Source organism: Mesoplodon densirostris, chromosome 7 (genome assembly GCF_025265405.1).
Source record: "Mesoplodon densirostris isolate mMesDen1 chromosome 7, mMesDen1 primary haplotype, whole genome shotgun sequence".
NCBI classification, from domain to species: domain Eukaryota; kingdom Metazoa; phylum Chordata; class Mammalia; order Artiodactyla; family Ziphiidae; genus Mesoplodon; species Mesoplodon densirostris.
In genome coordinates, this window is record NC_082667.1 from 101,958,731 (window position 1) to 101,976,601 (window position 17,871).

The window sequence follows — 17,871 nt, forward strand, 5'->3', positions numbered from 1 at the left end:
CTGTATTCTAACAACTGCCAAATCTATATCCTAAGCCCTGACTTCTTTTCTGAGCCCCAGACTTGTTTATCCACTTGACTACTAGATACTTCCAGTTGGGTGTCTAGAGGGCATCTTAAATTTAACATAGGAAAAGCAGTTTTAAGATTTCCTATCCCTAAGTTCTTCTCCCTCTAACTCTTCCCCATCTCATTAAATGACCGAATCCTTAATTCTTGCTTGTCTTCAACGCATATTCAATCTGTTGACAGTTCTCATTAGTTTTACCACTTCTCACCACCCATGATGCTACAGTGCAGTTTAAACCGTGTTTAACTTTCTCTTAGCCTCTTGGTTGATCTTCCATTTTAATAGTTCTTCAATTTCCATATATGCTTTTCTGAGATTGGGTTGCCTGAGAGTACTTCTGTGGTCTGGTCTGTGGGCTCTCCTTTCTCATCTCCGCTTTCATATTAACCCTTTTAAAAACTTTACAAAGGAAAGGCAAGAGTCCCTCTATCCCTAGTGTTACTGGTGCATTGTCTCAGGATCAGAGAACCTTCCTAGCACTAGAATATTGTTTTAGAAAGTGAATAACTTTAATTTTGGAGTAACAAGTCATTTTGCAATTTAGGTGGTTTCCCATTCTTTACTTTCAACAAAATCTGAAGGAAGACTTAATGGAGTTATTAGCTGATAGATAAAATTATTTGTAATCTATCATCATGTTTTTGACATATTTTATAGGAGTTCAAAAAGTTAAGGTCCCTTCCAGTCCATTTTCTATATTTTCATGAAGAGATTTTCTTAACACCTGTGTTAGAGAAATAGGAATAAAATGATGCTGTACTCTGCCTCAGCATAGCAACCAGTGGTATTCATTTATAAGTACGTAAACTAAAGAAAAATAAAACTAAAGCAACAGCTCTACTAGTCTCATATATTAAGAGAGATATTTATAGTAGAATTTTATTTTTTATGTTTAACAGTTTTTTTAATCAAATTTTAACATTTTTTTGTTTCGGCCAGTTCTGTACTAATAATTGTAATAGTAGCTGAGTCTGAGAACTTTTAATGCAGCTTTACGGCTATAGGAAATTAAAATTAAAACTTGCATATACATAGTTTTGTTGTAGACAATCACAAATTGTGATAAAGTGATCAATAAGAGACTTTTGAGCATAAAACAAGATAAAATTCTGTGAGGTCAGGAAATAGAAATATTAATTCAAGGAAGAAAAGAAATGATGTAAAATTTTTCTGTTAAGGAAGAGGTTCCTCACATTTTGTTAGTAATCTTCCTTTTTTAAAGACTTTGTTTTAGAGCAGTCTTAGGTTCTCAGCAGAATTGAGGGGTCCTGCCCAGCACATGCGTAGCCTTCCCCATTATTTTTATATATTTTTAAATAACTGGTGGTGGATATCATATTGCTGTGCTATTTAGAATCAGTTGGATACATTTATAAGAGGTAAGTCTTTATTTTAAAATATATTTAAATATACCAGAAATTACATTCTTTGCAACCACTTAAATTTGGAAAAATGTCAGATACTAACTTAAAAATGTAAGGAGGGCATATTTTTTTCAAAATTCTTTTAGGAAATAATGTGAGCCAAAATGTTGAAAGACCACAGCTTTGTTTGAAGACCACAGCTCTAGACTACATTTCCCTTTCTGTGCTCTGTACTTTAATTGATGAACCTGTCCTCTGTAAAGCATTTTTCTGTTCATCTTGCAAGCTTACTTCCTGCTGCTACCCAGAAGTACTACCAAAATCATTTTTCTGTAAATGCCTAGGTTCAGTATCTGTACCAAGTATTCTGCCGGCTGCGTCCTGGCATTTCTATCCTTGCCCTGCATGGTCGACAGCAGCAGATGAGAAGAATGGAAGTCTATAATGAATTTGTTGGCAAGAGAGCTGCAGTACTCTTTGCTACTGATCTTGCAGCCAGGGGACTGGGTAAGAAAACTTCTTTTGAGAAAATGTTCTGTAATCATGGGCTTATAAATGGGGGTATTCCAGTAATTCAAATAGTTTGACTCAAATAATTGGGCTTTCTTATTTTATAAAAGAAAATTAAGTAAATTGATAACTGGGATGACTAACACTAAGGATATGTCAGTGAAAATTTTTGTAATGTCTTCATCTTTTTGTGCTCTTATTGTTTCATGATAATAATGACATCATAGAATCCGAGGAGCCTACAGGATCAAAGGAGAATTAAAAATTTAAAGATGTGAAAAAAAACTGTTTCTTTGAAAATTGGAAACTTTGACAAATACTATAACTTACTTAACAAGAAAAATCAGTGAAGTACATCTTTTCTCCAACCATTCTAATTTTTATTTTAAAATCATTACATTTAATGTGTTTAAACGTTCAAAAAGCCATTATAATATCATACAACTGATGGCTTTGTGGGGATGGGATGGGGTATGGAAGTAATTAGAGGATAACTAGTTCAGAGGCAAGAAGAAAAGATAAGGATAAATAAGTGGTAATTTGAATTCTTCAAACACCTAATTTTATTGCATTAATTATTATGGTAAATTTTAAACATACACAGAGATTGAGTCTAAAGTACCCTCATATGCATATTACCCAGTTTGAACAGTTATCTTTCTCATGACCACCCACTTAGCTCCCCGTCTTTCATCCCTCTGGGAGTATTTTAAAGCATATCTCAGTCATCATAAAGTTCATTCCCACGTGACTGGCAGCAGTAGTTAAGTATGCATATTTTTAAAACTCTCTAGGCTATTTTCTCCAGCTCCACAATAACTCATTCCAACTACCCTGCCCCACCCCCTGCTCCTCATCACTGTTTTGAATGTACCGTTTTGAAACATTTTAGTTATGTTTGCATCTACTTATATTACACTCTGATTCCACCCTTCCCCTCCCGATTTTTGAACCTAAAATAGTTTAGGTCAAAATAAGCAATTAATTATATTGCATATATAACATGTATTCTGTATATTGATATATCAGAATGAACAGATATTACTGTTTTGTCATATTTTCCTTGCAGTTTGTTAAAGAAACCAAATATTTAGTAGATGTAGTTGAAATCCTTTTTGTACCCTTTCCCAGTCTCACTGTTTTCCCTCTTCTCCTTTCCCTAGACATATTTACTGTCATATAGTTGGTAGGTAACCTTTTAATTGAAGGCTCTTCACTTCTTGTCTGTGATAGAATTCAGGGTGTCTGTGAACTTAGATGGGGAAAAAATTGCATATATTCAGTAACCTTTAACTGAGATTTAGCATTTCCTTCAATTATAAATGTAAGCAGCGAACTATTGTGGTAGTACCTGTAACTTTGGCATCAATTGAAAATCATAGATAGTATCATTTCACATTACAGTTTCTGTAGATATCTTGGAATATTGTTTACACTTAGTACTATTTTGATATTATGGTAGTTATTAGATACACAGCTAGGTTGTGTTATTTAATATGTTAGTAAATAAGCATATACATTGCTATATAAAAAATTCAATAAAAATGTTTATTTCATTATAATTGCTTTCTCTTATACTCCTATATGTTTTACTTAATGTGTTTAAAAAATATTCTGAGAAGGGGTTCATAGGTTTTAACTATGGCACAAAAAATGTCAAGAATCTCTTCTAGTTTATTTTAAAAAGCTTATATGAATGTATTCATGAGCAATATATAGTATTATGTGTTTATGAAGTGTATAAAATAATATTATACATACCAGTCTATGACTTGCTTTCCAAGGCTTTCCATGTTAATGTATAAAGTTCCAGTGTATTTATGTAGTGTATCTCATAGTATGTCCAGGAATTTCTTTAGAGTACACTAGTATCTTTTTTAAACTTTATTCTTAATTTTTCTCAGTTTTATTTCTTAATGAATAATATGCAATATGGGTAAAAGTGAGTTATGAGACATAGCAAGCCGTACTTTACCCCTCCTTACTCTCCAGAAGCCATTATTTCTCTTGGTATTTAGCTTCATATTTCTAAGTACATTTCTTATATCAAGTTAATGATTGAGTTAAAATTAGTTTTGTGTTTCCTGTTCTAACTTTCCTCAGATATTCCAGCAGATGTCACATTCCTAGTTTCCTAATAGTTCAAACACAGTCTGTTTCTTTTTCCCTTGGGATCTCCTTGTTGCAGCCTTTTAAAAGTCTTCAGCTCTAATCTGGACTGGTTGCTCCATAAGCCTGATGCACGTTTGTCATCGTGAGACTTTTCATTTGGGTCTTCATTGCTGCACGTGGGCTTTCTCTAGTTGTGGCAAATGAGGGCTACTTTTCGTTGCAGTGCACGGGCTTCTCACTGTGGTGGCATCTCTTGTTGCGGAGCACAGGCTCTAGGCACACAGGCTTCAGTAGTTGTGGCTCGTGGGCTTAGTTGCTCTGCAGCATGTGGGATCTTCTCAGACCAGGGATTGAACCCTTGTCCCCTGCTTTGGCAGGCATATTCTTAACCGCTGCGCCACCAGGGAAGTCCCCTTCCTCTTTCTTGATTTATTATTATTATTGTCTTTTAAACTAAAGCTCATTCTTTAATAGCTTCCTAAGTAAGAGTGCATGGGAGGTACATTTTTTGAATTGTTGCATATCTGATAATGTCCTATTCTTGAATGATAGTTGTACTGAGAATAGAAATCTAGGTTGAAATAATTTTCTCTTAGAACTTTGCAGATAGTGCTCCATTGTCTTACAGTAGTCAGTATTATGTTGAAAAGACCTTTGCCTTTCTAATTCTGTTTTTTGTAGCCCCCTTTTCTTTTTCTGGCTGTTCTTAGTATTTTCTATTTATCTATGGAGTCCTGAAATTTTATGATAATGTGCCTTAGTGTGAGGTCCCATTTGTTGTATAGGCGTATTCAGTATATTTTTTCAATCTAGACCAGCAATGTTCAATAGAATTTTGTTTGATCACTGAAATGTTCTATGTCTGCACTGTCTAATACTATAGCTACTAGCTACACGTGACAATTGACCACTTAAAATGTGTCCAGTGCAATGAGGAAAGATTGAGTTATTAATTCTATTAAATTTTAAACTTGAATACCTTCAGTATTGAGCAGCATACAATAGGGACTCATGTCTTTCAGTTGCAGGAAATATACTTATAAATTGTTTCTTTGGTGATTTGATTAAATAAATATTCAGTATTTGTTTTGAGTATGTAATTACTGCTTACTAATGGGGAATTTGTGTACTTAGCTTGTTTCCTTTCTCATACCTTTTTTATAACATTTTCCCATTCCCCCCTTATTTTCTCTTTCTGGAAGAGTATTTGACCTCTTTGATCAATCCTCTAGTTTTCCTGTTTCTTCTGTTGCCATTTCATTGTCTTTTTCTTGTTATTTCTGGGGGATTTCTTGATTTTATATTTCAGCTTTTCTGATTAAAATTTTAATGAAGTACCAAGAGTTCATTTTTTATAGCCTCTTACTCTTATTTGATGAATGCAGTGTTTTAGCTCTCTGAAGATATTAGGTTAAAGTTTTCTTCACATTGTTTCTGTTGAGTTTCATTTTTACTCTTTTATCTGTCTTTTCATTTTTGAGACTTTTCCCGATTGTCTGCAGTTGACTGTCTTTTATTATATGTAACAGTGAGGCATCAAGAAGCTTATTTGAAGTGATTTGTATGTGGATGAGGCTTGTTGACTAACGGCCTTCATTGCGAGGGGATTTAGACGGAGTTGGTCATCTTGTGGAGGACCAAGATGTCAAAGTATATTCTTTTTGAACATTCAGTCTCTCCAGATAAGAATACTTCAGCCTCTTGAGCAGAAGGATTAAGCTTGCTGCTGGCTCTCTAGAAGCCTAGCAAGGAAGTAGACATAGAGGGCTCCCAGTCAGCATTCAGACTTACACTCAGTACCCGTGTTTTCACTGTGGCTCTGGTGCCTCTTTTTTCCACTCTCTCTGGTGTCTTGGCTTGAAGCCTTTCTCGAGAATAAGACTTTCACTTTTCTTCAGGAGACCCAGTGTATAGGATCCCGGAAGGAACCTGAGGATCTGAGTGCTACTTTCAACCTATCTTCCTTTTTACAACCCTGAAATACATCCTTGCCTTCTGAGGTACCTGGTTACTTCAAGTCCCAAGGGAGAGAATTGTTCTAAATATCTTTTTTCTGTTTTTCTTGGGTTATGCCCATTTAAATAGATTCAACCCTTTTGAATAGCTTGTATAACTTGGTCATAGTTTTTATGCTCATAGGTATCCATAGGTATCATTATCTTCCCAAATCTTTCTCTTTTTCTTTTTCTTTCTCTTTTTCTTTTTCCTTCCTTCCTCCCTTCCTCCCTCCCTTAGCTTTTTTCTCTGTGCTAGACATTGATCTGAAATCCTTATGGCAAAATCCGTAAATGACTAAAGGTAGTTTTCTTAAGTTGTTGAGACCAGGATCTCTGGGAATGAATGGAAACTTTTGCAGCCAGAAATAAATATGAAGTAATTATTGCTAGGAAATGGGGAGAGGGATTTAAAAAGACATCATTAATTTGAATGGAGATGGAAATAGCAGGAAAAGTAAATTTTCATTAAAATTTATAAGCCAGTTTCATAGTTCACTGGGAGCTCATGAGAAGTGGTTCTTTTAGGTTATTAACTATCAGGATATTTCATTATTTGACACAAAGCAGTCTGTCTCCTCTGTCAGATACAAAATAATCTTCACATTCAAACACTGTCATTAATTTTAGTTCAGTTTGTCAAAGAAGAGAAGTGTTTATTATCTCTCGGTTCATGCAATTAATTTTATTTTTAATAGTGTCCACAGATGATATCTATCAGTTTGATGTGATGGAAAGCCCTGGCAAGCAATATTATAAAATAAAAATAGTGCAGCAGGAAGGTCTTGGAACTGGTTTTTCAACTTGATATTCCTTCTGTACAGATTTCCCAGCTGTGAATTGGGTTCTTCAGTTTGACTGTCCAGAGGATGCCAACACATATATTCACAGAGCAGGTAGAACTGCCAGGTAGGTGTGCCGGCCCATTTCTTTGCTTTTGGTTTTATCTAAGCAAAAAAGCGTGCTTTCTGAACTGTGTACAAACAAAGGATGGAGGAATTCAGGTAAGTGACTGCTGGTTTGACATTTTTGTGACATTGGTTGCTAGCAGGTGGACAGCTCTTGCTAAGTCATTATGGCCGAGACTTGATGATGAGGGCTGAGAAAAATCCATGAAAGTCTTCTTTTAGTGTTTTTGTTTTAACTTTCTTCCCTTACTAAGCTTTTCATTAGAACTGCTCACTGAACATCATCTCTTTGATGAGGTATAAGACTATTTATTCAATCTCTGTTTTCAGATGACAAAACTTGAGTGTTTTGAGCAGTTAAACATTTTGTTTGAAAATCCATAGAGCCAGGATTTGAAGCAAGGCAGTCTGACTCCTGTAGTCTAGATCTGTGCTCTTACCTTCTCTGTTATAGGTTCTAACAAGAGACAAGGTGGTTTTGAGTCATAGATTTCTCTTTTCCTTTTTTCTAGTGTGGGAATTAGAGGCATTGCTGGAGGCCACTCCCAAATACTCCCTTTTCACCTCCCCCCACCCCAAGTAAAAGTATCCTGTGTTTGCTCATGAATGTGAGGGAGCTATTTGGAAAAGAATATAGCAAAGTCAGTCATTTGGGAGGAAAGGGCATAGGAAGGTATATGAATGAATGAAAAGGATAACATGCTACGTCATTGCTGTTGAGGTTGCAGTGAAGTTGGGAGATGTGTGCTGCAGGTAGAATTATAAATGTTAGCATCTTTCTGGGTACTATTTGTTAGTACTTACCAAAAGCCTTAGAGTTCTTCCTTTTGCTTCAGTAATTCCATGTCCAGAAATTGATCTTAATAAAGTTTCTATAAAGGTGTTCATCTTACTGACATTTGTAATGGTTAAGAATTGGAAATAACCAATTAAGTGTAAAATCACTAAGTATATGGCAGAAACAGGACTAGAATTCAGATCTTTTGACCCTGGATTTCATTCTTTTTCACTAAGTAACCATTCATGAAAGACCAACCACGTGTGAGGTACTGGATTAGGCCTTGTGTGAGCTTCTGCATGAAAATAAGATATTAAATAGATAATAAAATAAGATAATAAAATAAGATATATAAGATATATCCATTCCATTAAGGACGTTCTAGTACCTTGAAAACAGTCTATAGTAGAGGCATATACAGTTTTAGAGGTATTGACAGAAGTTTTATGGAGCTCCTGCGGAAGTAGAGAAGAAAACTTCACAGAGGAGAAACAGTTGGGTTCAGTTTTGATTGGCAGATACAAGTTCTTGGGAGGCAACCTGATACAAGATATTTCTTCCTCTGTTAACTATGTGCTATATAATATATCTTTCTGTATTTTAACTCAGACTCAAATCCCATCTACTCTTGATAAATTTTTTTTGAGGGAGGGACTACTAGAAAATACAAGAGTTCTATGTGTCCATATCGTAAAATGTGATTCTTTCCATAAGCATCTCCAAACACTGAGCCCCTAGTCAGCTGTAAAACATTGTTCCCTAAAGTTAAGGAATGGTCTGTGTGCCATGCAGTATTGCAGCCACTTGCAACATGTGGCTATTTAAATTTCAATTAAGTAAAATTAAATTAAAATAAAAATACAGTTTCTCAGTCACACTAGTCACATTTAAACTGCTAATACCACATCTTGAACAGAGCAGGTATAGAACATTTCCATCATTGTGAAAAGTTCTATTGAATACTTCTGGTATATGTTTAAAATACATTTTGCTTAAAATTGTTGAACCAAAGAACCATAGATTCATATAATAAAACCATAAAATAGAAAATCATAAAGACGTTAGAGCTGAAAGTAATCTGGATTCACTCATTCATTTGTTCTATATGGATTTAACAAATACATATTAAGTGCCAGGCATTGTACATAGTGGGAGGTAAAACGAGCAAAACAGACATGATTCCTGACCTCGTTCATCTTGAAACCTGGAGGGAATACAGACAATAAAATGCATAATTTCAGTAGAATGTGATTGATATTTACTCCTATCTCTAATTTTGTTGCAGTCATGAGAACACATGGCAACTCTCTTAGGTTTACACATGCAAAGAGGAATAGACATTTTTGTCTTCTGAGAGGTTATAATCTTTCTGAGTCACATAAACCCCCCTACTAACTAAAGGAAAGTTTTCTTTCAGAGATTTCTGTAGGTTTTTGAGGTGTGAGCTTATTAACAGGCATTTTTACCTCACATAGATTCAAATATGAGGTTCTTCAAATGTGAGTATATTTTGTTTAAAAAAGAAAACTGGAAACAACCTAAATAATAATCACAATAAGGTTGTGATTGGTTATGATGGACTATCTCTTTGGTTTTACATTTTCTTTCTCATCAAAACTGCATGAGTATTTATAATATGGATGTCAGTGAGACATTAATGCTGGAAGAGACACCAACTGTTGGTTTAAATGGACCAAGTTACTTCTGATTATTAAGCCACCAACTTCTATTTAATGAGTTCCCAAGGATGGCAGGATCTTTAAGACCCAAGATTTAAATCCTCATCTAGGGACTTCCTTGGTGGTCCAGTGGTAAAGAATTCGCCTTGCAGTGCAGGGGGCACGGGTTTGATTCCTGATCAGGGAAGTAAGATCCCACATGCCGTGGGGCAACTAAGCCCACGTGCCACAACTGCTGAGCTTGCGTGCCCCTCGACTAGAGAGCCTGCGTGCTGCACACTACAGAGCCCACGCACCCTGGAGCCTGTGCGCCACAACTAGAGAAGAGAAAAAACCCACACTCTGCAACTAGAGAGAAGCCCGCGCACTGCGACAGAGTCTGTGCACTGCAACGAAGAGCCCGGGTACCACAACGAAAGATCCCACATGCCTCAATGAAGATTCCGCATGTCGCAACTAAAAGACCTGATGCAGCCAAAAATAAATAAATAATAAATAAATCTAAAAAAAAAAAAAAATCCTCATCTAAGCAAAGTCTGTCACTCGCCAGCAGGCTTGCTTTTCTACCTGCCCTGCACCCATTTCAGCCAGTGGCCTCAAATTTGAATGTGTCCTCTATCCTTTGCTTATCTAGAAATTCCCTTTGGAGTTGAGTCTCTTAAATTTCTTTGTATCTACTGTTCTTGGCTGGCTTTAAAGGGAAAAAGTTTTTTTGTTTGTATTTGGTCAATTTTGTTGTTGTTTCAGTTGAAGTGGAGGTTTTTCCTGTTCTACAGCCTAACAAGATATAGAGCTCCTTCTTTCTATAATTTTCTAATTTTCATAAACTGTTTTAATGTTTAAACATTTTTTGATTGATTCAGATTTACCCTGTGGGCTGTTAAACATGGGCTATGATCAAAATGTACTCATTTAAATTAAAAGCATTTCTTTTGACCAGCATGAAGAAGGAAAGGAGAGAATAGTACAATAGTGAAAGATAAAACTATTTAACAGTAGGATTGTACTAGAGGATTTAAAAGTCTTTTTTATTGTAATTAATTATATAATTTGAGCAAGTAATAGAGTTAGAACTAGGCTCTGTGTATGATTTCATTGTACATTCAGACAGACTTGTCTTTAGAATGGTAACCTTTTGGTTTCTGGTGGGATCTAAGTAAATGGGACATAGGTAGAAGAGCAGCTTTGTCTTCCATTTTGTAAGAAGGTACATGGTGCATCAGTGGTCTTTGTGTTGGGTACACGTTTGGATTGTCTTTCATAGTGAGATATTTAGAGAAGTCATTAGTAGTGGTTGGTGGAATTAATATTTCACCACTGTTTAATTCTCCTCAGTAAATGTGTAGCATGTATGAATTTGTACATGTATCTATGCAAACATTTGCACTTCATGGCCCTGTGGGCCTCTGGATAGGGGAGGTTGGTGGATATCATCTCTCATTAGTGTATTGGACCAGGCCAGACAGGCTTTTTAGATGTGCCAATGGTGTGGGCATGGACAGGTTAAACTGATTCCTTTATAGACTACATTTAGCAGTATTTTAAAATTATTCATCCTAGATGAAGATTATTTGACATCTCAGTGTATCAGGGAAAGTTTCAAGAAGGGGAAATATTTCAGGGTGCTTGGTTCCTGGAGAAGTTGTTAAAAATCTTAACGTAGGGGGCTTCCCTGGTGGCGCAGTGGTTGAGAGTCCGCCTGCCGATGCAGGGGACACGGGTTCATGCCCCGGTCCAGGAAGATCCCACATGCCGCGGAGCGGCTGGGCCCATGAGCCATGGCAGCTGAGCCTGCGCGTCCGGAGCCTGTGCTCCGCGACGGGAGAGGCCACAACAGTGAGAGGCCCGCGTACTGCAAAAAAAAAAAAAATCTTAACGTAGTTGAACATGCCATGGTAAGCATTAAATTGGTTTTAATGACTGGAGGTGAAGAGGAGGTACAACATCACAATGATTGTGTTTGAAGAGAGAATACCAATTGGAAAAACTATTATAATGTAGTTTCTAATATGGTCATTTATTTATTTATTTATTTTTTTAATTTATTTTTTTTTTTGCGGTATGCGGGCCTCTCACTGTTGTGGCCTCCCCCGTTGCGGAGCACAGGCTCCGGACGCGCAGGCCCAGCGGCCATGGCTCACGGGCCCAGCCGCTCTGCGGCATATGGGATCCTCCCAGACCGGGGCACGAACCCGTATCCCCTGCATCGGCAGGCGGACTCTCAACCACTTGCGCCACCAGGGAGGCCCTGGTCATTTATTTTTAAAGTACAAGCCTGTTTGACCCTTTGTAACCAATTAAAAATATTTTGAATTGACTATTTTAGATGTATAGTTAGTGGAAAGGTTTAGGATATGTAATGCTTATTTTTTCTTTGTCAGTCTAATAAAAAAAAAAACCAAACTGCAAAAAGTTAAAAGTTACCATTAATGGGCTTAGAGATAATTAGAAATTTTGTGGGCCATCAGACTGGATAATTGAATTGAATAAAAGCTAAATTAAAGCTTGAAGCTAATTAAAATCCTGTGTATATGCTGGAATTAAAACTAGGTTGCCAGATAGTGTTTGCTTTTGGAAGTGAACTATACTATATGAATATTGAGAAATAAATTCACTGATTTGTGGCAAAATAGCTAAGGTTTGGGGAATCTGTTATTTTCCTTTCTATGTTTTAGCTAAAAATGAAGGGTGGTTTAGGTACTTGTTGCCTTAAGTGCTTTACTCTGTTTTAATTTATTCACCTGTTTAAAATTCTTTTGATCTTTAGCATTTGAGAGAAATTTCTGTTTTCTTAACCATCCACACCCCTTTTAACAAAATGATCTCATTAAGGAGACAAGTGAGGCAAGGAATATGAATATAGTTTTTTAAAGCCGTGTTCTGTGATACATTCTACCACTTAAAAGTGAATGTCTTTAGGGCTTGTAGTTTTTAGTACTCATAAAACCAAGCTCTTCTATTTCTTATAAAAATGTCCAGTTGAAAATAAAAAGGATTTGGGAATGGAAAGTCCTTACATATCAGATACTCCTAATTTTTAAAATGCTTTTATTTGGGCAGTAGGGGTCTGTGGGTGGAAGACGGGAGCTTATAAATAACTGTGTATATTTAAACAGTTGGGAGTTTATATATAAGAGCTGGGACTTTATATATATAACTGCTTGGCTTTCCAGAGTAGTGGTAAAATTCCAGCAGTATTTCAACCGAGCCTTATTTGCCTGGCTGCATTTTGTGGATCTCAGATTTTGTTTGTGGGAGATTTAGGTAGCAAAATGTGATTCCAGTAGGGGGCAGCAGAGGCCAGTTCTTTGCATTGCACACTGGCTTGCATCCGTTTAGATTAAAAACAGCAAATATGAAGATGGGAAGTAGTTAAAATTTCTAATGTGATAACCTGTGCAGAGTTAATGGTTGGTTTGTGTTAAATACTAGTACTTTATGGAATAGATAATGAGAATTTTTTAAATAGTGTCTTTAATTGATTTGTAAATTGAAATAATAAAAGTGAAAAGACAATTTCCATGAGCATTAATTTACTGAAACATACTGTGTATATCTTAGGTATAAGATAGGAACAGTCTTTGCTAGCAAAAATTCTTATTACTTTGATTCCTTCGTTGACTGAAGATGCTAACTTTACTCAGCTCCTCCTAGATAGAGGCTGGTGCTTCCTCACATGGCCTTCTGCCTTTGTTGTTATCTAGGATTTAAAGCAAAAAGGCAAAACCAATGCTTTATTTTGCATCAAAAAGCATTGAGCTGGGGTAGAGTATGACCACTATAGCTAGAGAGGTAGATAAGGGGGCTGATATTTCTTTGGAGTCTCTTATTTCCTAGCACTTCCCCCTTGCTCTCCTGCTGTCTATTCTCAATACAGCAGACAGAATGATCCTTTAAAAAAACAACTCAGATCATGGGACTCCTCTGATGGCTCCCCATTTCACTCAGAGTAAAAGCCAGTGACCTACTGGGCCTATGCTACTCAACCCCCCTCCAATCTTATTTCCTGTTATTCTCCGCTTGTTCTCCACACTGATCTTGCTATTTCTCCTGCATGCCAGGCATATTTTTGCCTCAAAGCCTTTATATTAAGTTTCTTCCACTGGAATGCTTTTCCCTCAAGTATCCACATGGCTGCCTTTCTTTACACTGCCCCAACCACCCCTCCTTACCTTGCTCTATATTATCTTTTTTCCATAACACTTATCACCTTCAAATATACTAGAGCATTTACTTAGTTTATTTATTGTTTTTTTCTTTTTCTCTTCATTAGAGTGTAAGCTCCATAAAGGCAAAGGAGTTTGTCTACTTAATTGATGGTTCCAGAGCACTTAGAACAGGGTCTGGAACAGAGGAGGCACTTGAGATAACACAATTAGTTTCTCAAATCAGACTCATGAATCAGAGATAACATATAAATTATCTATTGTGGTGTAATGAATTACCCCACAACTTAGTGGCTTGAAGCAAGAACCAATCTCATGGTATCTGTGGGTTAGGAATTCAGGTGTGGCTCATCTGGGTCCTCTGGCTCTTGGTCTGTCACAAGGTTTCAAATCAAGGTGTCACAGGTACTTTAAGGCTCAACAGGGAGTGGGTCTCTTTCCAAGCTCTCGCGTGTGCTTGTTGACAGGATTCATTCTCTTGCTGGCTGTTGGTCAGAGGTGTCTTTCAGTTCCTTCCATGCGGTCCTCCTCTTCAGAGGGCTTCTCACAATGTGGCAGCTGGCCTCATCAGAGAGAGCAAATGAGAGGGGAAGAAGGAGTACGGTGGAAGTAGCGATGTCTTTTGTGACCTGGACTCAGAAGTCAAACTCCATTTTTTAAAAAATAATTGACACACAACATTATATTAGTTTCAGGTGTACAACATAACAATTCAGTATTTGTATATTTTGCAAAATGATCATCAAAATAAATCTAATGTGTTACCATACATAGTTACAGAATTTTTTTTTCTTGTGATAAGAACTTTTAAGGTCTACTCTCTTAGCAACTTTTGAATATACAGTACAGTATTACTAGCTGTAGTCACCGTGCTGTACATTACATCCACATGACTTATTTTATAACTGGAATTTTGTTCCCCTTCTCCCATTTTGTCTACTCCCTGCCCCTGGCAACCACCAGTCTGTTCTCTGTATCTGTGAGCTTGGTTTTTTGTTTGTTTGTTTTTAGATTCCACATATAAGTGAGATCATACAGTATTTGTCTTTCTCTGACTTATTTCACTTATGTTTTTAAATCTGTTTTTGCCCCACCTGGCTCCTGACATATTTTCTATAGTGTAATGCCCTGAAGGTCCTTTCATGTTGTTGCAAATGGCAAAATTTCATTCTTTTTAATGCCAAGTAATAATCCATTGTATATATATGCTACATCTTCTTTATCCATTCATCCATTGGTGGACACTTAGGTTGCTTCCGTATCTTGGCAATTGTAAATAATGCTGCAGTGAACATGGGGGTGTGTATATCTTTTTGAGTTATTGTTTTTCTTTTCTTTGGATAAATACCCAGAAGTGGAATTGCTGGATTACATGGTAATTCTGTTTTTAATTTTTTTGAGGAACCTCCATACTGTTTTCTATACTGACTGCACCAATTTACATTCCCACCAACAGTGCACAAGCGTTCCCTTTTGTCCACATCCTTGCCAACACTTGTCATTTCCAATCTTGTATAATAGCCATTCTGAAAGGTGTGAGGTGATATCTTATAGTGGTTTTGATTTGCATTTCTCTGATGATTAGTGATGTTAAGAACCTTTTCATGTACCTGTTGACCATTTATATGTCTTCTTTGAAAAAAATGTCTACTCAAGTCTTCTGCCCATTTTTTGAATGAGATTCTTTGTTTTTTGCTATTGTGTGAATTCCTTGAATATTTTATTTTATTTTATTTTGCTTTTTTAAATTTATTTATTTATTTATTTATGGCTGCGTTGGGTCTTCGTTGCTGTGTGCGGGCTTTTCTGTAGTTGTGGTGAGTGGGGGCTACTCTTCGTTGTGGTGCGCAGGCTTCTCATTGCGGTGGCTTCTCTCGTTGCAGAGCACGGGCTCTAGGCACTTGGGCTTCAGTAGTTGTGGCACGTGGGCTCAGTAGTTGTGGCTTGCGGGCTCTAGAGTGCAGGCTCAGTAGTTGTGGCGCATGGGCTTAGTTACTCCACAGCATGTGGGATCTTCCCTGACCAGCGCTTCAACCCGTGTCCCCTGCATTGGCAGGCGGATTCTTAACCACTGCGCCACCAGGGAAGCCTGCTTGAATATTTTAGAACTTACCAGATATATGGTTTGCAAATATTTTCTCCCATTCAGTAGGTTGCCTTTTTATTTTGTCGATGGTTTCCTTTTCTGTGCAGGAGCTTTTTATTTTGATGTAGTCCCACTTGTTTGTTTTTGCTTTTGTTGCCTTTGCTTTCGTTGTCACACACAAAAAATCATTGCCAAGAGCAGTGTCAACACTTCATCTTGTCTAGGAGGCCCAGCTTACAGTTAAGTCCCCTACATACAAACGAGTTCTGTTCTGAGAGCGCGTTCATAAGTCCAATTTGTAAGTCCAACAAAGTTAGCCTAGGTACCCAACCAACACAATCGGCTATATGGTACTGTACTGTAATAGGTTTATAATACTTTTCACACAAATAATACATAAAAAACAAACACAAAAAATAAAGAAAACATTTAAATCTTATAGTACAGTACCTTGAAGAGTACAGCAGTATAGTACAACAGCTGGCATCCAGGGGCTTGCATCGAGTGAACAGGCAAGAAGAGTTACTGACTGGAGGAGGGAGAGGAGGTGGGAGATGGTAGAGCTGAAGGATTATCAGCAGTGGGAGACTGAGGGCAAGCTGCAGTTTCTCTCACGCCTGACGTTGATGGCACAGGTTCTGGTTCCTTGTTGGATTCAAATCTCTCTACCCTCTTGAAAAAACAATCCAGTGATGTCTGGGTAGTAGCTCTTTTTTTCTCATCATAGATGATACAGTAGCACTGGATTGCATTCTGAACAGCTGCTGCAACCTTTGTGTACCGTTCTACGTTAGGGTCCTATGCCTGAAAAACTTATCAGTGCCTCCTCAAATAAAGAAAATCCCCTTGCCATTTCCTGTGTCGTGAATCTCTTCGGGTCTTCAGTTACTTCTTCCTCTTTTCTCTCTTGGTCCTTTCTCTGGGCTTCCAATTCCATCAGGTCTTCATTAGTAAGCTCCTCATGTTGTACAGCAAAGGGTTCAATGAAGTCGTCCTCTTGCAGATCTAGCTTGACATAACGATACTGTACAGTATTACTGTACTCTATACAGTACTGTACAGTAAAGTACACAAAAGCACAACCACTTGTAGAGGATGCATGCACATGACAATGTACGCCAGACACATGAACTAACTTACATGATTGGACATGCGAATGCACGTTCGCATCTTTGAAAGTTTGCAACTTGAAGATTTGTGTGTAGGGAACTTACTGTATTGGGAGCCAGTAATTTAGAAGCTGCCTACCACACCTAATGTCAAACTTCACTAGTATGTAATTTCAAGTACAGAAGTAATCACGCAGTATAGGTGAAGCAGGAAGAGGTCTGGGACCTCCATTATAGCTCCACAGGTGCATTCTTGCCACATCAGGGTGTGCTGTGGCCCAGACTAACCTCACAGTCTCTAAGTGGTATATGAGGTTTATCTTTTACACAGATGGGCCACTGGTATAGTTACAAAGCTGACCCCAGAGACCTACTCCTTAAATGCATAGACTGTAAACAAACCTGGTACATCGTCTTAGTATCTCATAGATGAGGACTCTCATGCCAGCAGATCTACCATGTTTGTTTCCCAGGAGGCTTGTCATCGGTATGTTTACGAGGAGGTTTGACTATATCACTTTTTTTTTTTGGCCAGGGTAGCTTCTTCCCTGCCCCCTTCTGCACCTCCACAGTGAATGACGGGTTGTGGCTTAGCCATTCACTTCCTAACACATAGCCGGGTGAATATGAATGAACTCATTTAGCCTTTATAATAACCTTATGAGAGAGGTCTTCTTATTAAAAAACTGTTTCTCAGAGATTGTGAGGTAAAATGTATCTAAGATCACTCAGGAAGTACCATGGCTGGGATTTATACTTGGGTCTTTCTGACTCTGCAGCTCATATTCTTCTCAGTGTGCCCCAAACTAGCCGTTTTCATTTAATGAAGTCTAGTGGCCGTTGCTTCCATGCAGGGCTTCTAGAATGTCTGAAAGGCAGGTACTTGGAGAAGGAAAGTAGATAATTTTATTTAAGTTTGCTGCCATTCATGGTCATGAGGATAAACTAAAAATATATGCATTTTCCTTCTTTATTTGGACTGTGAGAGATAGATATCCTATAGTTGATCAAACACTGTCCTTAAAAGTCAAGAAGTTTAGGTTTGGACATGAATCTGTCACCTGATGGCTATGTACCCTTGGACCTTGTGTTCTTA

General features: G+C 37.4%; 1 protein-coding gene across 1 annotated transcript in view; it reads left to right on the forward strand.

Annotated features, from left to right (window-relative positions):
* Nucleotides 1–17,871, forward strand: part of DDX10 (DEAD-box helicase 10) — a 273,250-nt gene that overhangs the window by 20,251 nt on the left and 235,128 nt on the right. The window contains exons 8-9 of the mRNA XM_060104813.1: nucleotides 1,778–1,940; nucleotides 6,874–6,958. Of these exons, the coding sequence (XP_059960796.1) occupies nucleotides 1,778–1,940; nucleotides 6,874–6,958 (248 nt within the window). The remainder of the gene's footprint in view (nucleotides 1–1,777; nucleotides 1,941–6,873; nucleotides 6,959–17,871) is intronic.